Source organism: Urocitellus parryii, chromosome 5 (genome assembly GCF_045843805.1).
Source record: "Urocitellus parryii isolate mUroPar1 chromosome 5, mUroPar1.hap1, whole genome shotgun sequence".
NCBI classification, from domain to species: Eukaryota; Metazoa; Chordata; class Mammalia; order Rodentia; family Sciuridae; genus Urocitellus; species Urocitellus parryii.
The window spans coordinates 115,894,606-115,916,351 of record NC_135535.1 but is presented as its reverse complement, the minus strand read 5'-3'; the positions used below and the strand labels follow the sequence as shown (position 1 = coordinate 115,916,351).

The following is a 21,746-nucleotide window of genomic DNA, read 5'->3' as shown; positions in this document are numbered from 1 at the left end:
TCTTGCCCTGATTGATAGTTACTTGGCTATTTGTTTTGTGATAAATCAAGACTGTAATGTGTGCATCTTATGCAATGCTCTGTATGTATATTATATTTCACAATTTTTTCCCCAAAAGACCCAGGCATCTACATCATTGGCACGTTTCAGAAGAGATCAGCTTCCATTATTCCTGTAGCTGAAAGACACAGAGTTTGTCAATAATAGGGAAGCAGCATAAAGGGATAGAAAATCATGGTTCAGTTACTTCCAATGAATTAGAGTTGTCCCAAGAGATAAATGTTGAGGATTGTGCGGCCCCATTTTGGAACTAGAGAATCAATGGCCATGATCAATAGCAACATCTTCCCTGGTATAGAGTCAAGGGGCAGGGGCATAGGTTTGGTGTATGCCATTTTTGTCTGTATAGTTGTGAAGAAGTGGAAGTTTGTTTTTAAAGTCTTGGCTTCGGTTCCACCGTTTGCTTGTTGTATAGTCTCAGACAAGTTATCTGTTTTGCCTAAGTCTAAATTCAGGTATATGTATAGAGAATTCAATGAAATGGTGTATGTTAATATGCTTAATTAGCACAGTGCCCCACATGTGCTGAGTCCTTGAGAAGTGGTACCTAACTTTATCATTGTTGTTTACTTCAAGTCAGTTTGTCTCCATTCTGCCATATTTAATTTTCTTCTAACATCAGATTTTTATGTCTTTTTCTGTGAGCCTCTCTTTCCAACCCATATTGCTAATACTGAATAGAAATAAATAAATAATTCAACCTGAAGGTGGATACTTTAATTTACTCTTAATTTTTAAAATTTATTAGGCAGCTGAGTATCCACCATCCATTCCCTAGGACAACAGCTCGCCTTTAGTGTTCATCAAACTACTTGTGGGTTGCAGAAATGTATTAATATGGAAGATTTAGATTAAAAATAAATGAACTTCTCTAATGAATAAGGAATTCAAATAAGAACATGCAAAAATCATAAAACTTGAGACTGCAGAAGGCAAGAATCGTTCCCCTTTTAATAGGAGGACTCTTTTTTATTTAAACAAAAAATGTGTCAGGCATCCCGAAGCTCACTGTGACAAACTTACTTCTTAGCCCAAGGGAGAGCTGCCTCCATTCTTAGTTTTAGATCTATTTTCTTTCAACAACCATTAGGCTTGTGAGACCATTAAAAGTGCCTATTGCTCCATTATCCAAATGAAGCCACAGAATGTAATCTGAGAGATTCATCATGTCTCCTTTTTCTAGCTAGTGCAAACTGGTGCAAGTAGGTCAGAAGTAAGGGTAGACCAATAGTTGCAGCCTGATGAGGATGATGATGATGATGGTGGTGGTGATGATGATGATGGTTACAACCACAAATGCTGATAGGAGCATTGACTTTCATACTCGGTCAGGTAAGCCCTTGGGAGGTGAGGACCTAGACTTGGCTAGTGAGTTAGAGTCAGGATGTTTATCTGTTCACCCTCCTTAGAGGAGACCTGTTGGTTCACAGAGTTTAGAATCCCTCCCAATAGGGTAACATTTCCTGGCTCATTAGGATGATACTGATGGTGGTGGCATATAGAAGCCAAAGATATGCACTCAAGCTTATTGTCCTGTCTGCCAGGTGGCTTGAGTTTGCCCCACCTGGTGGGCTCTCCACCCTTCCCCACCAACTCTGCCTTCTACCTGGGGGAGCTTGCCCTATGGACTATGTCAGAAGGCTGCCTTGCCCTCCAGCTTTTAGATGGGTCCAGTTGGTGGAGAGCCCACAAGGAGCTCACCAGGAGGGAGGTGGGGGAGGACAGGGATGTTGGGTACCCAGATCCTTCCCTGCTGTTGTCTTGTGCTGGTACCCTCACAATCTCTCCAGAAGGTCCTCTCATCCCTTCTCCTGCATGGTGAGAGATCACTCTTGTTGACACCTCTAGGACATCATACTCTTGCTCCTTTATGGTTCTTCTTACCCCCATTCCTTCATATAAACCACGAAGTACCTTGAATGTCTTGATTTTAGTATATTGCTGGTTTCTTGCTGGAACCTACTGTTGTGATGATATGAGAAAACTGCCTTCATTCTTTCTGCAAATACATTTTGACTATCTGCCATGTGAAGATCATGTATCAGGGGATTTTTGAGTCTGCTCTCTATGAAGAGAACTACTGCAGGTTCTGATCTGTGCCGTGTGATGAAAGCAGCATTTAAGGATGAGCAATGGGGTCATGGTGCAGAAGGGTGGGAGACCAGGGAGTAGAGCACGAGACACCCCACCTGCTCACCAGGCAGGAGAGGTAAGGACCGCAACAGCTGCAGGGGATGAAGCTGGTATGATGGATGGTGACACTTGAAGAATTGTTTGCATTTGTTGAAGAAGCCAGCAAGAGTGATTACAGGTTTTTGTCCTTATGGGGACTGGTTTTAGGGAGAAGGAGATGGGTTGAAGTTGAAATTTCTTGCATATGATGAGAGGGTGGAACAACCTGATTGAAATATCAAGTAGGCTCATGGAGGAGTATGGCTTGAACTTAGAAGAGAGGGCAAAGAAAATGTTAGTGCAGATTTGGAGTTGTCCACTGGTAGTAACTATTGAACTTTTAGGAGGGAGTGAAGTGAATGAATTTCTTGAGAGCGAGTGAGCGAGAGAGAGTACACTGATTCCACCAAGAGGTGGAAGACTAACCAAATAAAAAGAGAAATTTCCCCTATGGACACAACTCACATGTCCATTCCTCAGGGACCTGTTGTTTTGTTTCCCCAGGATAAATTAACTTTTCTCTCCTTTAGGCTTCTGCAGTTTTTTGGGCATAATTCTCAGGAATATAATTCCCTGATTTTGTGATTAGCTGTTTCCACATCTGCCTCCCATCTAGCTGAAAGTTCTTCATGGGTAGGGATTGCATCTTTTTTGTCTCTGTAGTATTCCACAGACTAATAGAGGTCCAGAAGGGAGAGAAGAAAGATGGAGGAAAGAATTAATTATGAGGGTGAAAGAGAACTAAAATCGTACATTGTCACAGAGACAAGAAGAGAGTTTCAAAAAGAAAGGGAGTAATCAAGAACATCAAATAGGTCAAGGAAAAGGATGGCGGAGACAAAGGCATGGATTGGCCAGTGAGAGGTCATAAGTAACCTTGAGGATGCAAGCTTGGTAAGTGTGGTAATGATGGAGGCCACACTGTCGAAGAGAAAATTCATGCTTAGCTTCTCTTACCTATAAAGCTAGCTGCAGCATTGGGTCCCTGTTGTCAGTCTCCTCCATAACTCTGTTGAATAGCTTTTATTGCTGCTGGAAGGAGCAGCACCAGTATACATCACTTATGCTCGCTGGTGGTGCAGCATAGGTATATGTCTCCCTGCCTTGTCCTCTGCAATGATCATACGTTCATAAAAATTAATACATAAATAAATAAATTGGAAAATAACCCTATAGTACAGTCGTGACAGTTAGCATGTGGCATTTTTCTGCATCCAACTTTGGCCTCACATTCTTTACTGATTAGAAATACCCGAGTGACATGAGCAGGATCATACCATGACCATGAAAATCCAGTAACTGCTTAAGAGTGGCTGGGATCCAAGCAAGGTTGACTAGGTTCTCTGGGGGTCTTGCTTCTCAAAGTGGTGGGTGGATCAGCAGCATTGTATCATCTGGGACCTGGTTAGAAATACAGACTCACATCCTGCCCCAGATGAATTGAATCAGTCTTCATTTTAACAAGATCCTGGGTGACCAGTGTGCATATTCACCTTAAGTGTTCCAACTGAGATTCTGGACATACTTGTGACAATAATAGCCATCACCACCTACATGTAATTTACTGTGGGTCAGACTTTATATGAATGAACATGTGGAAATCTCATAGCAATTTTATGCAGCAGGTACTGTTATCGTCCCCATGTTAAATGAGGACAATTAACTTGTCCAAGGACACATGGCCGAAAAGTGTAGAGCTGGGACTCAATGATATACAATGGGGTCATTTGGCTTCAGGGGTCTCCTTCTTTAACTACTGCTCTGCCCTTTCTCTCTCACCTCTCAGAGCAATTGGCAGGGTGCTTCAGAGGTGCTCATTGGGCTCACAGGTGGGGACAGCAGAGCTGTCCATGGATACCTGGAGAAAGGCAACACTGACACTAGGGAAGAGTTTCTGCAGTGCAGAGCTACCTGTTTTTTTCCATTAAGGAAGAGAGTTCTCCTCCAGTAGTATTTTCTGAGAAAGGATGCAACTGATGATGGAAAGTCTTATTTGAGACTCCTCTTCTGGGAGAGGTTGGTGTTTTACCTACACTTCCTGGAAGTCTAGAGCCCAAGTCCAAGGTGACTAAGGTCCAGGGACAGTGTGGGTTTGATGGACATGGTAAAGACAGCACCCTTTACCTGAGCCTCTGTTTGAAGGAAGGTCTGTTCCTTCTGGATGACACACAACACTGAGCTTAAGGACACATAAGAATTTGCTCACCACCTAGTGACTCTCATTTTGTTTGAATTTGGTTAAAATTTTGTTGGAAAATATGGAAGGCATAACTTGCTTTGGTGGGGCCAGCCTCTCACCAGTCATCATTCAGCTAATCAGAACTCTGATTAAAGAGTATGGTTTTCTGTTCCATTCTCTGAGGGTCTGATAGCCACTTATTATATCAAGGAGATGTTTTCTAAAAGTCCAGGGAAACCCTAGAGGAGGACAGGTCCTGGCTCATCCTCCAGTCCTAGTCACGGGGATGTGTCATCATCATGCTGGCCCTGAGCCACAGAAGGGTCCTGAGTTAGCCGCTTCCCTGGACACCCCTGACTGCGTCTTGATAGGGTTACCACATTTAGAAGAATGTTCTCTGCCTTCAGGGTTCACTGGACATTTCTTTTTACTTGGGCTTTCTGTACTGGGTATATCTACATGGTGCCACAAGGCTGTCTTTAGTTGGATTTAGTTTGCCGGAAGCTTACGGTAAAGGTTGCCCTAAAAACGCCAGCAGAGAAGTGGCGGACTTTTAGCCTCACTGTTTTCCTTCCTATTCTCCCTCTGTGGCCCAAGACAGGAATTACTTCCTCTATTTTACAAATGAGGATGTTGTTGGGGGGACCTTTGTCATGTGCTTCCTGAGTTGGTTCCCTGAAAGTGCAAGTGATTTCTGTTTCCTCTGACTTCAAAAAGAAACACTGACCTGCTCTTCCAAGTCTCCACCCAGTAATTCCCTTTAAGAGCAGAGACACAAGGCTGAGTGATGCCTTCCCCAGCCATCCAGGTAGCCTTGCTCATCTGGGATTCCCAGGCACCTATGCAGGGACCCATCCACCTGCATTTACCTGACCTCTTCTTCATTTATCCTTCTGTTAAAGTTTCACTTCCTGAAAGAGACTTCCTCTACCACTCTGCAAAAGGAAAACCTTCATGATACCCTATTCTGTTCTTTCAAGACTCCTACACCGTTTGTAATTATAGATTGATTGTGTGATTATTCAATTAATGTTTGGCTTCAATTGTGAGCTCTATGAGGGGAAGGGCCATGAGTCTCCTATTCACCAGTGTCCCCTGTCCCTAGCACTCTGGGTGGCCCATAGAATGTAGCTCAGTAAATACTCTTTGTATGAGTGAAAATTATGGCATTGATGGTGATCCCAAAGTCTTCTTCCTCTTCTGACCAGCATTGAGTCTATCCATGAGAAAACTTGTACCTACCACCACTCTAAATACCAGATCTCTCTTTCTTAGTTTAGTAATTCTCAGCATTGTTTCCTGTGGATTCCATCACCAAGCCTCCTTGAAAATTTGGTTTCCTAAGGCTGGGCTGGAACTATCAAGTCTGAATAGTTAGGGATAGGAAATATTCATTCTTACCACCAAACAAAAAAGTCATGAGTCAACCTGGAGTCCAAACAATGAATTCAAGCAACATTAGCAGAGATCTTTAATGTGGGGGTCTTCCATTATTTCTCCCTTTCCCCCCCTCCCATTTGATCTCAGGGTGACTTGAAATACGAATTTTAAGTGAGGGTGTAGAGTTTACATGGAAAGGACATGTAAGCCAGCTCTTGCATCTGGTTCTGGAGCAAGTGGCACCTGTGCACATTACCTCTCAGCTCCTGTTTGTTTTCGTTTTTCCTCTTTTCTCGACTCTTGCTTTTAAAGTCATTTTCAAACTTCTTGATATGGCCCCGGGAGCCTTGAGCAGAACAATTTATCACCAAGTCAAGGCTTAGTAATAGATTCTCTATTACAAAACAAAAGAGCATGTGATCTGTCCTCAGCCTTGTATGCATCAGTGGACTGTACAGACTGTTAGAGTCTATAGCAGGTTGTGGAGGCACCAACTCTAGCCAACCTGAACATCTGCAGGCTAACCTCAGCACCACTTTAATGAAAGGTTTCAGTTTTATCTTTTATAGTTGATGGTTTCTCTTGATCTCTTAAGGAAAGATAGGATGACGTATATATGCAGATAATCTCAACCTTTCCTAATGTGGAATTTTCATGTTGGATCCCAGAGAGAATGCAGGCATCTCTCTATCCAGAGCTTCATTGTTACATAAGAGGAAGACAAAGAAAAGACATTTATGCTAGCTAAATCCATCACTGTCCTCTTCCTAATCCCAGCATTTAATGGTGTCATTTTCCAAAGCCCTGTCTCTCTGAAAAGTCTTCCTTGCAGCCAGGTATTTGGGGACTCTTTCTATGCACAGAGAATAGGTCACTTGACATGAACTGCATATTAAACATTGGATTTCTAGATCATATGTTGTTTGATCTTGTGCATATCTGTATGTGTTAATTTTTCCAGTAATGATTTTCATATTAAGTATTCTATCCTGTTGTCCCCATGAGTACACATATATTTGTCAGATCTTAGATCCTAATTTAGGGCTAGGAAAATAGACTAATCCTACACGTGGTCCAATGATGATCTTGTGTTCAGGGGCATTTTATAGCAGTTGCTGCACCAAGTTACCTAGGGCCCATGTTCTTCCACCAGCATGCGCAGCCAGTCCAAAAGAAGGGCTCAGCAATTGCTTATCAGCCATGAGCATGGGCTATCTGGGAAGAACACCTTGGTTGAGAAGTGTCACTGTGATTTTCAAATTAGAATATGAGCTGGGGAGCTATTTCTGAGAAGGCTGTGAGCCAGTCCTGAGAAGAAGCTAGTAAACATCCAGTCCCTGAGAGCCAAACTCTTAAGAAGGAATGGAAAGAAGGGATTTTTGGCTCCATGCTTTCATGCAACAGCCTGGCTTCTGCCATCCCAGGAGAAGGCAAGCAGAATCTAGGAATCCTTTCTGGACCAGGCTTGGAAACTTCTGGGCTCTCTGGAAAGCAGGGACTTCACACTACTCTCCCTCATCTTCCCAGCAGATGCCAGAAGCACGCGTTACTGCTTTATGGACAGAGATACTGCAGGGGCACAGGGAGGTAGCACAGAAGTGAAGCCTACAGGCTCCAGAGCCAGGTCACTTGGCACCGAGGCCCATGCCACCACTTTATGAACTGTGACCTGTGGGCAGGTCATTTCTTCTCTAGGGACTCATTTTTCTCACCTTTCAACTGTGGTTAATAACAGCACCTACACCATACAGTTGTTGCCAAGAGGAAATGGAGCAATCTAAGTAGAGCATCAAGAACTGCACCTGCCCATGGTGAGTCTTCAGAACACAAAAACTAACAAGGTTATAGGACTTCACTGTCCCGTAGCCATCCTCTACCCACTGAATCCCCACCATGGCCCTTCCCCAGGAGCTCTCCAGTCAGTGTACGAATACCCCTGAAGGTGAGGAACCCACTATCTCAGGCTTCCTTCAGGTAGGTTTGTTTCTTGGACGGCATTTATTAGTGTTGATTTAAATCATTCCTGGATAGTTTCTAGTTGATTCTAGTTCCGTTTCTGTGCTTGTAGAGAAATCAGTGAAACTACCCCTTTCTCAAAAAAGCAGTTTAAAATCATATGAAAATTTTATTGGCAACACCCTCCCTGCTGATATCCTCTTCCTTTCCATGAGTCTCAACCTTTTCCTAACAAAACACCTTCAGTTTCTTCTAATGATCCTTGAATGACATGGCCTGCGACTCCTTCATCATTGTGGTTTCTGTCTTCCAAAAGCATCCGTGTTTACTGTTGTGACTTAGCTTCATGTGCATTGGGTCCCTGCTGTGTGCCTGAGATCAGAGATGAGGAGACACGACAAGACTCAAGGAGCTCTCAGACAGGCAGGGCACAGCATTCCAGGCAGGCAGGACAGCATGCACCAAGGTACAGAGGCTGGAAGCCAGAGACCTCCAGATGGTCGAGTGCATTGCTGGAGTGTAAGGTGGAAACTGGGACTGGTAGGAGACCAAACCTGGGAAGAAGGAGGTGAGCTTGACCTGTAGGCGATGAGGAATCACTGGAACACTTTCAAAAGTGACACTTTCCAAATGGTGTATTTTAGGAAAAGCACTCTAACTCCAGCATGAAGACAGGGCAAACTAAAAGTATGGAGGCTGTTTAACTGAATGACAAGCACCAAGAGGATACGGGCGGGGGGGGGGGGAGTCATGGGCCCAAAGTATATACCAAAAGGCTCACAGTGGTGGGACAATGAGTGACTGCTTCTTCCCCACTGTGTTTTCTAATTTCTCCTTAGTAAGTATTTTCTATTTCTATATAATTAGCATGCATTATTTATGTAGTAAAAAATAATTTATGCATGTCTAAAGATAGTGCAAAATCAAACTCGCAGAATTTGGTAACTGACTGGAGGGAGGGATCTGAGGAATTTGTTTTCTGGCCTGTTGCTCAGGTAGTTGGTGTAGCCACCAACCCAGATGGAGACTTAAGGAACGGAGCACTGTGTAGGAACTCGGTGGCGTCACTGATAGCTGTAATGAAGCCCACAGCTGCTTTGAATCCCATTTGGCCTGTTTGAGGGCTGCTCAAAGCCTCTGTCCTCCTCTGCAGGCTCAACACTCACCTGTCCACTCTACACTAGCCTGTAAAGCAGACTTCATTGTGGCAAAGCCCACTCATGCTCCATAGTAGCAATAGCATTTATTTGAATAAGTTTTGTCACTTCTTCAGTAAATATTTACTGAGTGCTCTGCACCCAGCCACCTTAGTGATAAAACCATGAGAAGAGCAGGCAGAGTCCTCATCTTCACGAAACTCAGCCTCATGTGAGAGATAAGATATAAATGTTTTAAAATCACTTTAATAAACATACCATTTCAAACCAAGGCGAGTGCTCCAAAGAAACGGAAATGAATCCGAGAAGACACAGAACAAAGGAAACCTCTCTGGTCTGGGAGTTTAAGGAAGGATCCCTGGGGAAGGAGGTGGTTGGACTGAGAGCTGAAGGATGTAGAAGAAGGAAAAGGCCAAGGTGTCCTAGGCAGAGGGAACAGCATGCGTGGTGGCCCTGTGCAGGGAGTACACATTGACATCACTTCACCAGGAGGTGGCATTCTGAGAAATGTGACCTTAGGTGATTTCTTCTACATGTGAACGTCCTAGAGTGCACTTACACAAACCTAGATGGCAAGGGTCGGTCAGTGGATGTAGACTCTCAGCTGCTGCCAGGATCACATGGCATACGATTTACAGTGAACTTTCTTTATAAATAGGCGTAGACCCTAAAATAACAATAAAAAGTATAGTTAAGTACATACATAAACCAGACATGTAGCCATTTATCATTATCAGGTATCATGTACTGCACATAATTGTATGTGTTTTAGCTTTACGTGACTCCAATCGCCACAGACACATGAGTAATGGCTTGTGCTACAATGTTATGACAGCCACAGTGTCACTAGGCAAGAGGAATGTCTCAGCTCCATTTTAATCCTTTGGGACCACCATTGTATAGGAGGCCCATCATTAACTAAAATATCATTCTGTGGCTATAGAGACACAGGATGACTGTAGAGCATATTTGCAGCTAAAACAAAAATAAAAACCAAAAAAGCAAAAATCAATGCTGTTTTACTGGAACCCAGAGAGAGGAGCAGGGACTGGGAATGTAGAAAGGTGGGTGGGGCCAGGCCCTATAGGACCTTATGGGGCACAAGAGAATCTTGGTCTTCATCCTAAGAGCAAAGGAAGATATCAGAAGCCTGAGGTGGCCCTTGGACCAAAGCCTCTGGCTGCAGCCTGAAGGGGACCTCCTTGCCCATGGCGACTTTGCCTACTACTTTGCCTGCCATTTCTTGCCCTTTCAGGCTTAGCACGTGTGTTGATCAATTTCTGTCACAAAATGCATGAGATAAATGACTTAAAAGGGGGCAAGGCTTATTTCTGCTCAGTGTCAGTCCATGGTCAGCTGGCTCCATTGTTGTGGGCTTTTGGTGAGGGACAGCATCATGGTGGGGGCAGGTGTAGTGGAGCAAAGCTACTCACCTCATGGCAGCCAGGAAGCAGAGAAGCAGTGAAGCCAAGGACAAGATATATCCTTTCAGGGGACACCCCAGTGACCCACTTCCTCCAACTAAACTCCATCTCCTAGGGTTTCCACCACCTCCCAATAAAGCCATCAGCTCCTGATGAGGTCAGCCCCCTTGTGATCCAATCACTTCACAAGGGCCCCACCTCTGAATATTGCTGTACTGCCGACCAAGCCTTGGGGGACCTTCGAAATCCAGTCCATAATAGCACTGAAGTCCAGATAAAACACTTCCCTCCTGGCCTGGGCTTCAGGATGTGGGGGTTTCCCTCCCCCTGCTGTGAGTAGCCTTTAGAAGTCTCTACCCCCAGCAGCCACCTCTCAAAGTTGCTTTGCAGCTCAACTTTCTTCAAGGCTTCGCATACTTTAACACTAATGTGTGTACAACTTGCTAATTAATGGAATCATTTGGATCCGAAAACATCTTGTTCTAATGGGAGGCTGCAAAGCACTCTCATTAATTCACAGGTAAAATTATTCCAGCTTTTCTCTTTTTATTTTTTTCCCCTCTCCCCAGCTTGGCTTAATAGCTAGGGAGAATTCTTCTAATTAGCCTTGAGAAAACCACTCCACCAGAGCCCAAAGCACCAGTGACTGCCTCGGGGTCAGAGGGAGGGTGACACAGACTTGATTTACCCAGTGAAGAGGGCAGTGGGTGGAATCGCCAGACCCCGGGAAGTGGAGTAATACCTCCACGGCTGGCATGAGAGAACACGGGGGAGGTGGGGGAGTCAGGTAAGGACACTAAAGTGACTCCTGTTGGGGATTCAGAGGTGTGCATACTCTCGTACGTGTGTCAGAGGAGACCCACAAGGTGACTTTCTGCACAACTGGCCTATGGAAGGAAGGGGAAGCTGCCTTCTCCACCCTTCTCCCTGGGTCTTGAAGATTTGGTGCACTTGCTGTGGGCACAAAGCTCTTGAGTGACTATGTTTGGGTGTAATCTGGGGTGACCTCCTGGTAACCACCTCCCCACCATTGGCAAATGAAGCTTGCAGCACCCCCTTTCAATGATTAGCACTACAAACGATCAAGCCTGTAAGTAAGGGGGTCCTCCTTCCCCCCAGACCAAAGAACAAACCTACAGACCTTGAGGACACTGACAAGACCCCGTTGTTCCATGGGTTTTTTTGTGTGTTTCCCACTCTCCCGGATTCTGGATAGTTTTTAGATTTTTTTTTAAATTATGGTAGTAAGTATATAACAAAGTTTACCATCTTAACTATTTTTAATTGTACAGGTTCGGTGACACTAAATCTGTTCACGTTGTTGTGCAACCACCACTTTCAACCATTTCCAGAACTTTTTTTTTTTATCCTCCCAAACTAAAACTCTATGCCTTTCTAAACAAGAAGTCCCTTTCTGTGGGTCATTCGAAAGGAAAGTATAATGTTCTGCTAGCTCCCTCTGAGGGAGAAAGGTGCGAGGTTGTCTCTAAGATGGGATATAGCAGATTTGATAGTTATGGATGAAAATAATGTGTTCTTCCCCTTGGAGGTACAGCCTCTGCCAGTCCTTTTATTTGGACATGCCTCCAAGACACATTTGGAGTCAGGCCAACCTGGATTTAGATCCCCATTCTGTGGCTCATTGACTATATGACCTTGAGCCTCTGTTTCCTCATCTTAAAAAAATTCAGCCTGATAGGATATCCTAGTGGAGAGTGGTTTGTCAACTCACTCAGTTCAGAGAAGGTACCTTCCAAGCTGTTTCCCCAGCCCTGTCTCAGAGGTCTCGCCATCCCAATGAACCCTGGTGGTGAGTCACTTTCAGCAATGGAAGTCCTATCCTCCTAGATACCTATCAACCAGGCTGATCTGTGGTTTATAGCAGATAGGTCACCCATAGGCTCTGGTAATCCCATCATGAAGAAACCTTGAGAGATAAATAAGTCCTTCATGGCCAAAGTGAGTCCTCACTGTACTGAACTCTGCTCTGAGAGAGAAAGGTGCTAGGTTGTCTCTAAGATGGGATATAGCAGATTTGATGGTTATGGATGAAAATAATGTGTTCTTCCCCTTGGAGGTACAGCCTCTGCCAGTCATTTTATTTGGATGTGCTTCTAAGACACATTTGGCGTCAGGCCAACCTGGATTTAGATCCCCATTCTGTGGCTCATTGACTATATGACCTTGAGCCTCTGTTTCCTCATCTTAAAAAAAATAGGGCTCATGATACCCCACTCTCCAAGCTGCTAAGAAGATTGCAGGAGATCTTGCCTGAGTGGCATCTGAGGGAGCACCAGTCTCCGGCAGCGGAGGCCGACACACTCATGGTTGTCACAGTGGATGATCCTGCCGTTACAGGTCTGCAGGTGGTCCTGAATTCCATCATCAAGGCCATGGTGCCCCTGCTGCACATTGCCCTGCTCGTGCTGTTTGTCATCATCATCTACGCCATCATCGGCCTGGAGCTCTTCATGGGGAAGATGCATAAGACGTGCTATAACCAGGAGGGCATAGCAGGTAAGAGCAGGGTGCCAGGTGGCAGGTTCCCAAGAGGCTGTTGGTTTTCTCTCAGCTGTTTACTGTGTGGTTGGAATTACTGCTGTCACCTGTCCAGCCATGCTGCTGGAGGTTCCTTCATTCAAAGGCCCATGTCCCAGCATGCTAAGAGAGAAGCAGTGCTCCTTATTCTTTTCCTCTCAGGTTCAATTTCTGTTTACACTGAAAGAGATCTGTTAAAACAGCCAAATGCAAGCTTTGTCCAGCACATGTTCGAATGACTATTCAATTTGAGAAACACAGACTTAAGAACTTATCATTGGTCAATTTTTTCACTTTTGAAGCTGATTCTGAATAACTTAAGAATCAGTATTAACCTCTGTGTCTCTGCTGCATCTGCATGTCAGTGTGACTCCTCATCAAAGGCCTTTCTTGGAAGCCAGTACCACCCTCAGCCAACACACCACCCATCACAGCCCTGAGGTCTTTTCACCCTCTTAGGGCTGATCCTGGCTTTTCTGCAATTAATGTTTTCTTCTCCTTTTATGGGCAAAAGCCCCTGAGCCCCTACACCAGGGTGAATGAGAGGGCAGGCATAAAATCACACTCCCTTACCAGCAGCCAAATTTCTATTCCTCAAGGAGGAAGTTTAGCTCTACCTCATGGCTATCAATCCTTTCCTTCCAGAGACTCCTCTCTTTGTGTTCCTTCCATAAATCAAATATATTTAACAAGCAATGCTGGTTCATTAAGCACTTCCCTGAGTGGCACCAAAGCTTTGGCTCATGGGATATGCTACAAACTTCTATCTTAAGTTTCTAACATCTCAGCTTGACCTTTTAAACAATATTTAAACAGAAATCAACAAGGCTTTAAACAGACATATAAAGCAGTTTAACACAAAGACCTTGTTGAAAAAAATATTCTCCACCCCAAAGTGTCACGTGAGCAGTACTAAGTTGATATGTCTTTTTTCAAGCAATAAGATGTGTCATCTTAGTGTTTGGCATCTTGGTGGAGAGAGGAGGGCATCTGTCGGGATTATTAAGGGATACCTCCTTCCTCTCTACCTAAGCTGCTTCTCATTCCCTTTCAGCCCAGGCATTAAATTAAATTTTGCCTCTCTTGCATTGGGGAGTGAGATTGGATAGCATATATACACTAACAGTGAAATGGATAAATCATGATTCAGAATCCAAGATGGGTTACTTGGCATGAATGACCTGGTTTGATTGGATGGATTAGATGGATATTTGCAATGACCTAGGTCATTATCACATGGTCACAGTGCCCCCCTAAAACAAACAAACAAAAACCCTACTATAAATCTACAGTCACATAATCACTCAATTGCTTGTACTTTTTTAATGGAGAGTCTGCTTAAGAGGAGGCTATTCACTCCTGAGATAATTTCCAAATTCCTTGGGTCATCATTGTATAAAATAAATTATCATGATTTAAAATATGTAATTTTTAAAATTGGAAAAAAGACAGCTCTTGCCTCTCTTGCCTCTAAATTTAAAATTCTGAGACTTTCAGCCTTGCTTAGAGAAATACAAAGCATAACGAATAATATTTCCCCTTTAATTCTAATTTTTCCTTTTATTCAGCTTAATCTATAGCTAGTCCTGAGCCAATAAATTTATATTAATGGTGTGGCTTTGTTAGAGCTCCATTCTCAACCTCCTTAAGAGCTGATTGAAGTATGTCTAGAGTTTATGCAGTTGTATTGAAATGATCTATTTGACCCAGACTCCTCAGGCAGTCACAGAGATGTGGAGTCTCAAGGACTCCTCATCAGTTTGGCAGTGACTAGCAGTGAGGCTTTCACCAAATGAAATGGGGATATGTGAATGGCGAAATTCTGCCAAAGAGCCCAAGATGGTAACCGTGCCATGCCATCAAATGGCTGTTCACCAGTAAGCCAAGAAGAGCTGCTCCAAAATCTGCCCATCATTTCTGTCATCCTAATGGGAAAATTGCAAAAGCATGTTTTCTACTGGTGGCAAGGATCTTGCAAGGGCCTCTTAGAATCAGCAGCCTTGAATAATGGTTGGAAGCCATCAGGCTTTGTTATCAGGCCCCAGCGGCAAAAACAAGAAAATGGTGGGTATTACAGACAAAGAACACACAGGATGGGCATCTCTCCCCTAGGACACAGCCCCAGGGTCCACTGAAAAGGCCACCTGAGGTGCTGAAAGCCTTAATGGCCTCCTGTGGTCTTAGGATGAAGACAGACCTGGCTTTACCAATTGGACTGGCCAATTTAGGATCATATTGTTCTTGATAGTAAACAGAACCAGAGAAAGTACCTGAGAAGTTTCCTGCTTCCTACCATAAGACTCATCAGATTATTCATGTGGGTAGGTTTTATCAAGTTCAGAAGAGAAGTGGGCTTCCATTGTGCGAACATGGGCCAGTGCATGACAACAAGAGAATTACTCGAAGGAGAAGTGCCACGTGGGGCACCACCAGAAGCTGACCTCACTCCTCTGTGTGGAGCCAGACTCCCTGCTGGGAAAGGGGTCAAGGGCACTCAGCTGCAGAAGCCTGTTCTTCCATATACTCTGCAGTCATCTCACCCACCTCCTCCTTCCCATACCTGCCATCTGATGATACTCCAGGGACCCACTTCATTGCTCCCAACAGGACATGATGCCGCTGCTGTTAGGGCCTCGTGTACCCAGACAGCAACTGATCCCATTGAGGAGGAAAAAAAAATGGTACACAAATCTGGGCATACTCAACACAGCCATGGAGTAGAAGACCTTAAACCTACAATCTTTGAAACCAATCCGAATGGGTTTTGGAGAGTTTTGAAAACCTTTGGAACCAGGGGTCTTTTCCACCCCACCTCCACCTTTTATTTTGGACTTTCAATTGAGTCGCCATATTTTCTGTATATTTAGATTTTACAAAAGTTCTATGAGAATCCTTGTTCTAATTTTTAATGGAATTTCCATCGAATTCTTCTTTTTACACTTTGATATTATTTCACAGACTGTGAAATTTATGGACTTCTAGATTTTAGAATGCATTGTACTTTGAGCCATGTTTCCTATGAAGTCCATACAAGAGAGATCTGGAGCCATCCAGGTGAACCACTGTTCTGCCTCTTGGCTGCCTGTCCGCCCCCAGTGGAGATGGTCTCAGAAGAGGCAGTTTTCCCCTAATCCCTGCGGAATCTGCAAGGCGCCTTCTTGGTTCCTCAACAGATACAGCACCATATGCCCATACCTTTTGTTTCTGGTTGTTCCATCTGTCTGATGGTTCTCAGAGCCAGGTCACTCTGAATAGCTCTCCCAAGCACAGTAATTACCCCCGGGACTGGCAACGGAATTGGTTGGCTAAAACCTAGCAATGAAATCACCTTCATTCTATTCACTCCATAAAGTCAGGACCTTAAAAAAGTAATTGTTTTTGTCTTTGGTGAATTCTCCATGGAACCCTTAACTGGAGCTCTCCTAGGATTTCAGTTCTTGTTGGTATTGCCTGCATTTCTAAAATCTCTCCTAATCCTCGCCTCCATTATTAAAAAAAAAAAAAAAAAAAAAACACATTTAATTTGGAGTTTCTAGAACGACCTGGCCTTTCTTCATTTGTTTTGAAACATAGAGCTCGACTTGCTTTGTCCGCATCCGCCTTCCCCCACTCCTGTTCCCACTTTTGCAACACGTTTCCCATTTGAGTTCCTTTCCCCTCACCCTGGAGGCCATGTTGCAGGACCTGCTGATTTATGTGTGTTCACATTTTTCGAGTGTTCCCTTTAGTGCTTTTTATAGATTCCTATTTTTACCGGATCATCATTGCTTCTTAATTGTTCTCCAATCTTTTTTATTGTTGTTCAAGACAGATTTAAAATAGCGGAGAGGCACTTGAGCCTGTGGATGATAATATTTCTGAGTCTCATCCCTTTCTCTTTTATTAATGAGATCACTCTCCCTCGATGCCATTTTCTTTGTAACATGTATCTGTAAAAATCCACAAACATGTTTTCCTTCCTGGAGGACACTCGGAGCTCGCTTTGGCAGCCTCCCCTTTTGCCTTATTTCTGCTGTTTTGGGAAGGGAGGTTACAGGGAAAGCTGTCAGATCAGCCGTCACAATGTGAAGATCAACAGCATCTTCCAGCCACTAAAAAGCAAAACAGAGGAAAAAGAGATGCAGGTTTTCCCTTTATTTTTTTCACCCTCTTTTTTTTTTTTTGGTCCCATCTCTCATATCATTCCAGCACTTTACCACGTGACTGAACACATCATTCTAGAAAGCTATTTCTAGAATGAGTGAGAACCAAACAGAATTTATGATATGTTTGGTCCTTGGTCTTCCAGTCTCTCAACTCTGAATTTTTTTAGGTGCTCTGCTATTTTTAATGTATTATTTAGGTTTGGGATTCACTTTTTAGTTTCTCTCCTGCCCCAATCTCTATAAAGATTTCACAGTATCAAAATTCATGCAAAAAAATTGTAGCTAAAGGGGAGTTCAGTTCAGCTCCCTTAATATTTGGAGCCCTCCTGGGAGCCAGACCCTGGAATAAGGGAATGGTGTGGATTCCCATCTCAAACAGCTCAGAGATCCTTATTGCAGACCCATCACCTTGGTCATTGAACAAAGGACCCACATGCAAGTTTGGGCACCAGGCCACAAATAAGCCAGGAAGCAGCATTACTCAGAATGGCCCAAACCTGGAATGAATCCAAATGTCCGCCAACCGGTGAATGGATCAACGTACAGTAAAATACACTGCTCAGCAATAAAGAGGAACATACTACAATGAACCAGGCAACAACAGGGACGAACCCAAAAATATGATGCTGAGCGAAAAAGAGGAGCACAAAAAGCCACATAATGTATGGTTTTATTTATGTGAAATTTTGAGAAGACACAAAGCTCTGGAGACAGAAAGCAAATGAGGTTGTTAGAGGCTGGGGTCAGGCAAGGCCTGACTGTGACAACGCACTGGGGAGGGGTGATGGAGCTGTTAAAATGGATTGTGGTGTTGGTTGCAAAATCATGAAGATGCACTAAAAATAATTGTGATGTACATTTACATTGATGAATTCCAAGGCATGTAAATTATACTTCAGTAAAACTCTGTGTGGTGTGTGCGTGGCGTAGAAGAGGTGAGGACTGGGAGGAGGAAGAGGAAACCAAGCACCCAGGACAGCCACCAGGGAGACACCAGACATATATTTTTAACCATCACACTCAACTCCATTCTCCTAAGAATTATCCCCGAAGGATTACTATTTCTGACTTCCTCTTGAAAGTGAACAGTTTCAAATTAGAAGCCACAAACAGAAATAGCGAGCCAACCAATCATCTTCCAAGCAGAGCCTGTGTCCCACAGGCAAATTAATCACACTTGCCATTGTTTTGATCCTTACCAAAAAAAAGAAAAGATCCTGGGTGACCTCTTGTCTCTAAATGAAGAACTACAAGCAAATTTTCTCTCTGTGGTTGTATTTTCACTGCTGTGAATTCTTTGTAAGAACTGGGGTCGCTTCTCTTTGCCATTGTCATCACTTTCCACAGGTACAAGAGCCTCGGTTTCACAAACTGCTGGGAATTTCCCACTCTCACCTTTCACAGGGGTCAAGGCTACCTTAGTATTTTACTGTAATTTAGACCAATCAAGTCTTAAAGTTACCAGTGATTTGCACACTGAAATTATAAATTGCATCTTAACTCATGAATTTGCTAGTAGCTCTTCCCAGCACTGTCTTTCTCCACAGATGACATGCCATATTTTGCCTGGAAAAGTCCTGCCCACACCTAGGAAGTCTTTTTTTTTTTAAGAGAGAGAGAATTTCTTTTTAATATTTATTTTTTAGTTCTCTGCAGACACAACATTTTTCTTTGTATGTGGTGCTGAGGATCGAACCCTGGCCGCACGCATACCAGGCGAGCAAGCTACCGCTTGAGCCACCTCCCCAGCCCACTAGGAAGTCTTCATCCTGTCACCCACCACCACTCTGTCTTTATTAGGGGTCAGGAAATGATTCACCTCTTCTGAAAGGTGTTAATTCTGGAGAGCAAAGGACAGCACTGCAATGTCCCACCTGACATGCACAAGACACAGTCAGCAGTGGGTGCCTCCCCACTACCATCAGCCCACGCTTCGTCCGTCCTCAGCAGGCTTCCCGCTGAAGTAACTTGAATCCTGGTGATGCACCATGTCATATGAAATGGACTAGTGTAATCACAAAGCATTACTGGCTGGGATCCGTTAACTCACCATGTGAAGGAACCTTCTAGCCTTGACTTGGAAGGAAGGAAGGGAGAGAGGGAAGGAGAGAGATGTTCTGTCATTTTTCAGAACAATTTCCACTTCAAATGGTTGCATCATCATTACCTTTTTGTCTGCCACTTGACTATGGTGCCAAGTCATTACAACAATATGGGCAATAGTCCTACTATCCTTGAAATCAATTGCCAAGGTTAAAATACTGTTTTTCCAACAGCTAGTTGAAAGTACTGACCTTCTAAGTTGGTAGCAGACTCAAATGAATCCCTAGATCTTTATGTTTGATTCATATATGAGGCAGGGGGCTCATTCAGACTGGTTCTGCATGATCCAGTGGTTATCCCCTCAACCTTGTCCTTTCACTTTTCTCTCTAATGCCTTTGCTTCTTTCTCTGCCCACTTCTTTCCCTCCCTTCACTCTTTTCCCCTGACCTTGGAGATGTTCCAGCAGAAGAGGATCCTTCCCCCTGTGCTTTGGAGACAGGCCATGGGCGGCAGTGTCAGAACGGCACTGTGTGCAAGCCCGGGTGGGATGGTCCCAAGCACGGCATCACCAACTTCGACAATTTCGCCTTCGCCATGCTGACAGTGTTCCAGTGCATCACCATGGAGGGCTGGACGGACGTGCTGTACTGGGTATGTACCTGGAATCGGGCACTCGGGGCAGGGAGTACAGAGGTGTGGGCCTGACCTCCACATCTCCCTTTCTCTCCTCCCTGTGATACTAGGGTCATGCACACATCTTGAGGGAATGGTTGATGAGTATCCTTGATTTCTCCCAGGTCTTACCTGAGAAACGAAGCATGAAATGCCAATCTAAATAGTGTCCTCTCCCTGCCCGTCAGCCTTGGAGCAACACCATCTTTAGTTTATCTGGCTTTTTTCCAAAAGATATTGCAGAACACTGATGTGGAGTGGATGCTCTGTGAATGAGCTGGCCATGCCTGGCACAGAGATTCTGTCTAATTCCTCTTCCCATTGTGGAGTCCCTTCTATTATTCTTTTTCCCCCTCCTTCTCTAAAAGAGAGCAACAGGGCACAATGATGAATTCTTAGGGCTAAGGAGAAAAATCGGCCCTGATCTTCCAAAAAGATTTCTACTGAATTGGGTAGCATTATGGCATGATTTCTCATTAGTAGCATTATTTCTCATTAGTTTTACCTTAACATGTTAGGATAGTTCATTAGAAAAATAAACCGTCACTGTTTTCACAGTTAACGGAGCACTCTACTGGTTGTGTGCTGCATATTTAGAAATCCCACTCCTTGAGTGCCAACCAATCCATAATATATTTTCTTTTACTTTAAATATGCTCCTCTTATTATCCAGCAGCTGTCACTACTTTGCCAACGTTCAAGCCCTTGAAGTGCCAGATTTGTATATAGTCTATCCAATCGGCAAATACATACACTGTATTTGAGCTGTCTCCATTCTGGCAGAGTCAAGTCCATTATTTGTAAAACCTCCAGAAAATATATTCTTTGTAGTGCCTCCTACTTCAGCATGAGAAATGACTTGCCAGGATCCAGTGTTGTTCTCCAGAATTTTGGGCGAATAAAGCGGTTGCCAGTCTTGAAAATATCATCCCTCCCAGAGTTTCGCAAATAGTCAAATCTATTTGGCCATCATGAAAACAATCTAAGAGGCTGCGTAGGGAACAGTGTCTACAAACGAAAGCAGGGAAGAGTGAGAGGGAAGCAAATGCCTTCCCCATCCGCAGAGCTGCCAGATAGAAAGGAAATAATGCCAAGAGAGGTGTTGACTTCTTACAGCATCAGAAGGAAGAGTTGTATAACAGTACAGAGATGTGATGCACAGTATCATATCTTCTAATTTTTTTTTATAAGCACCATGTCCTATTGATTCAAAACCTCTCTTCCTGAGTTTTTACATTATAGTCAACATGCCAAAGCCCAGTGTTGCTATGAAATTTGTACCTCTATGTCAATGACTACTGGAAACTTGCCTGAGTCCCTTGTTCCCAGCAAACATTTATTGAGTGTCCTTACATGCCAGCGATGCTCCTAGGTAGTGAAGATTCAGTCATAAATATGATCCAGTTGTCTAAAAAACAGACTAAATTCTAAACTGAATAATGGTGCACAGAAAGAGAATGTACCATGGCAAAGTGGTTGTTTTGTGATACTCTGAACAGAAGATAATGGTGGTATTGCTCTGCCTCAAACTAAAATTAAACCCGGAAGATATTTTTCAGGCTGATGTTCCATGAGAACTTGGGTTTGTACAATTTGGAAGACAAAGAGAAGAATTTGAACTTATTACACTTAGGCAAATTTATTATACTTAGCAAAGCAGACCAAATTCCCAAGTGGTTCTAACTGGTCCTTCTACCCTGGGTGAGTCCCTCTGGCCAACCGAGGGATGAAAGATCCTCCTGCACATAGGGAATTTCCACATTTGGGCCGTGGACTATACGACTGTGTGGGCTTTGGCACCTCCTCCCATGAGCTTCAAACACATGCCTTCAGTTGCTATGGAAAAGCCTCTCATGGCACCAAGTTGAGGACAGGGTGGCAGGGGGTGGGTGGGTGCTGGGTGGGGGGAATAGGTATAATTTACTTGGCTGATGGCCCTGATGTATTTTCTCGATCTTCCCTCTCCCCATCACAAGTCATTGATATCCCACCAACCAGATGTGACCCAAAGAAATACTG

At 43.9% G+C, this 21,746-nt stretch overlaps 1 protein-coding gene across 24 annotated transcripts in view; it reads left to right on the top strand.

Moving 5' to 3' along the window:
• Positions 1-21,746, top strand: part of Cacna1c (calcium voltage-gated channel subunit alpha1 C) — a 697,711-nt gene that overhangs the window by 490,422 nt on the left and 185,543 nt on the right. For 18 of the 24 annotated variants that reach the window (XM_077798915.1, XM_077798909.1, XM_077798910.1 and 15 more), the window contains exons 1-2: positions 12,707-12,845; positions 19,510-19,706. In XM_077798915.1, the coding sequence (XP_077655041.1) occupies positions 12,722-12,845; positions 19,510-19,706 (321 nt within the window). In that variant the 5' untranslated portion in view covers positions 12,707-12,721. Of the gene's footprint in view, positions 1-12,686; positions 12,846-19,509; positions 19,707-21,746 lie in introns of those variants that run through there. The other 6 variants (XM_077798896.1, XM_077798895.1, XM_077798894.1 and 3 more) reach the window with 3 other exon arrangements.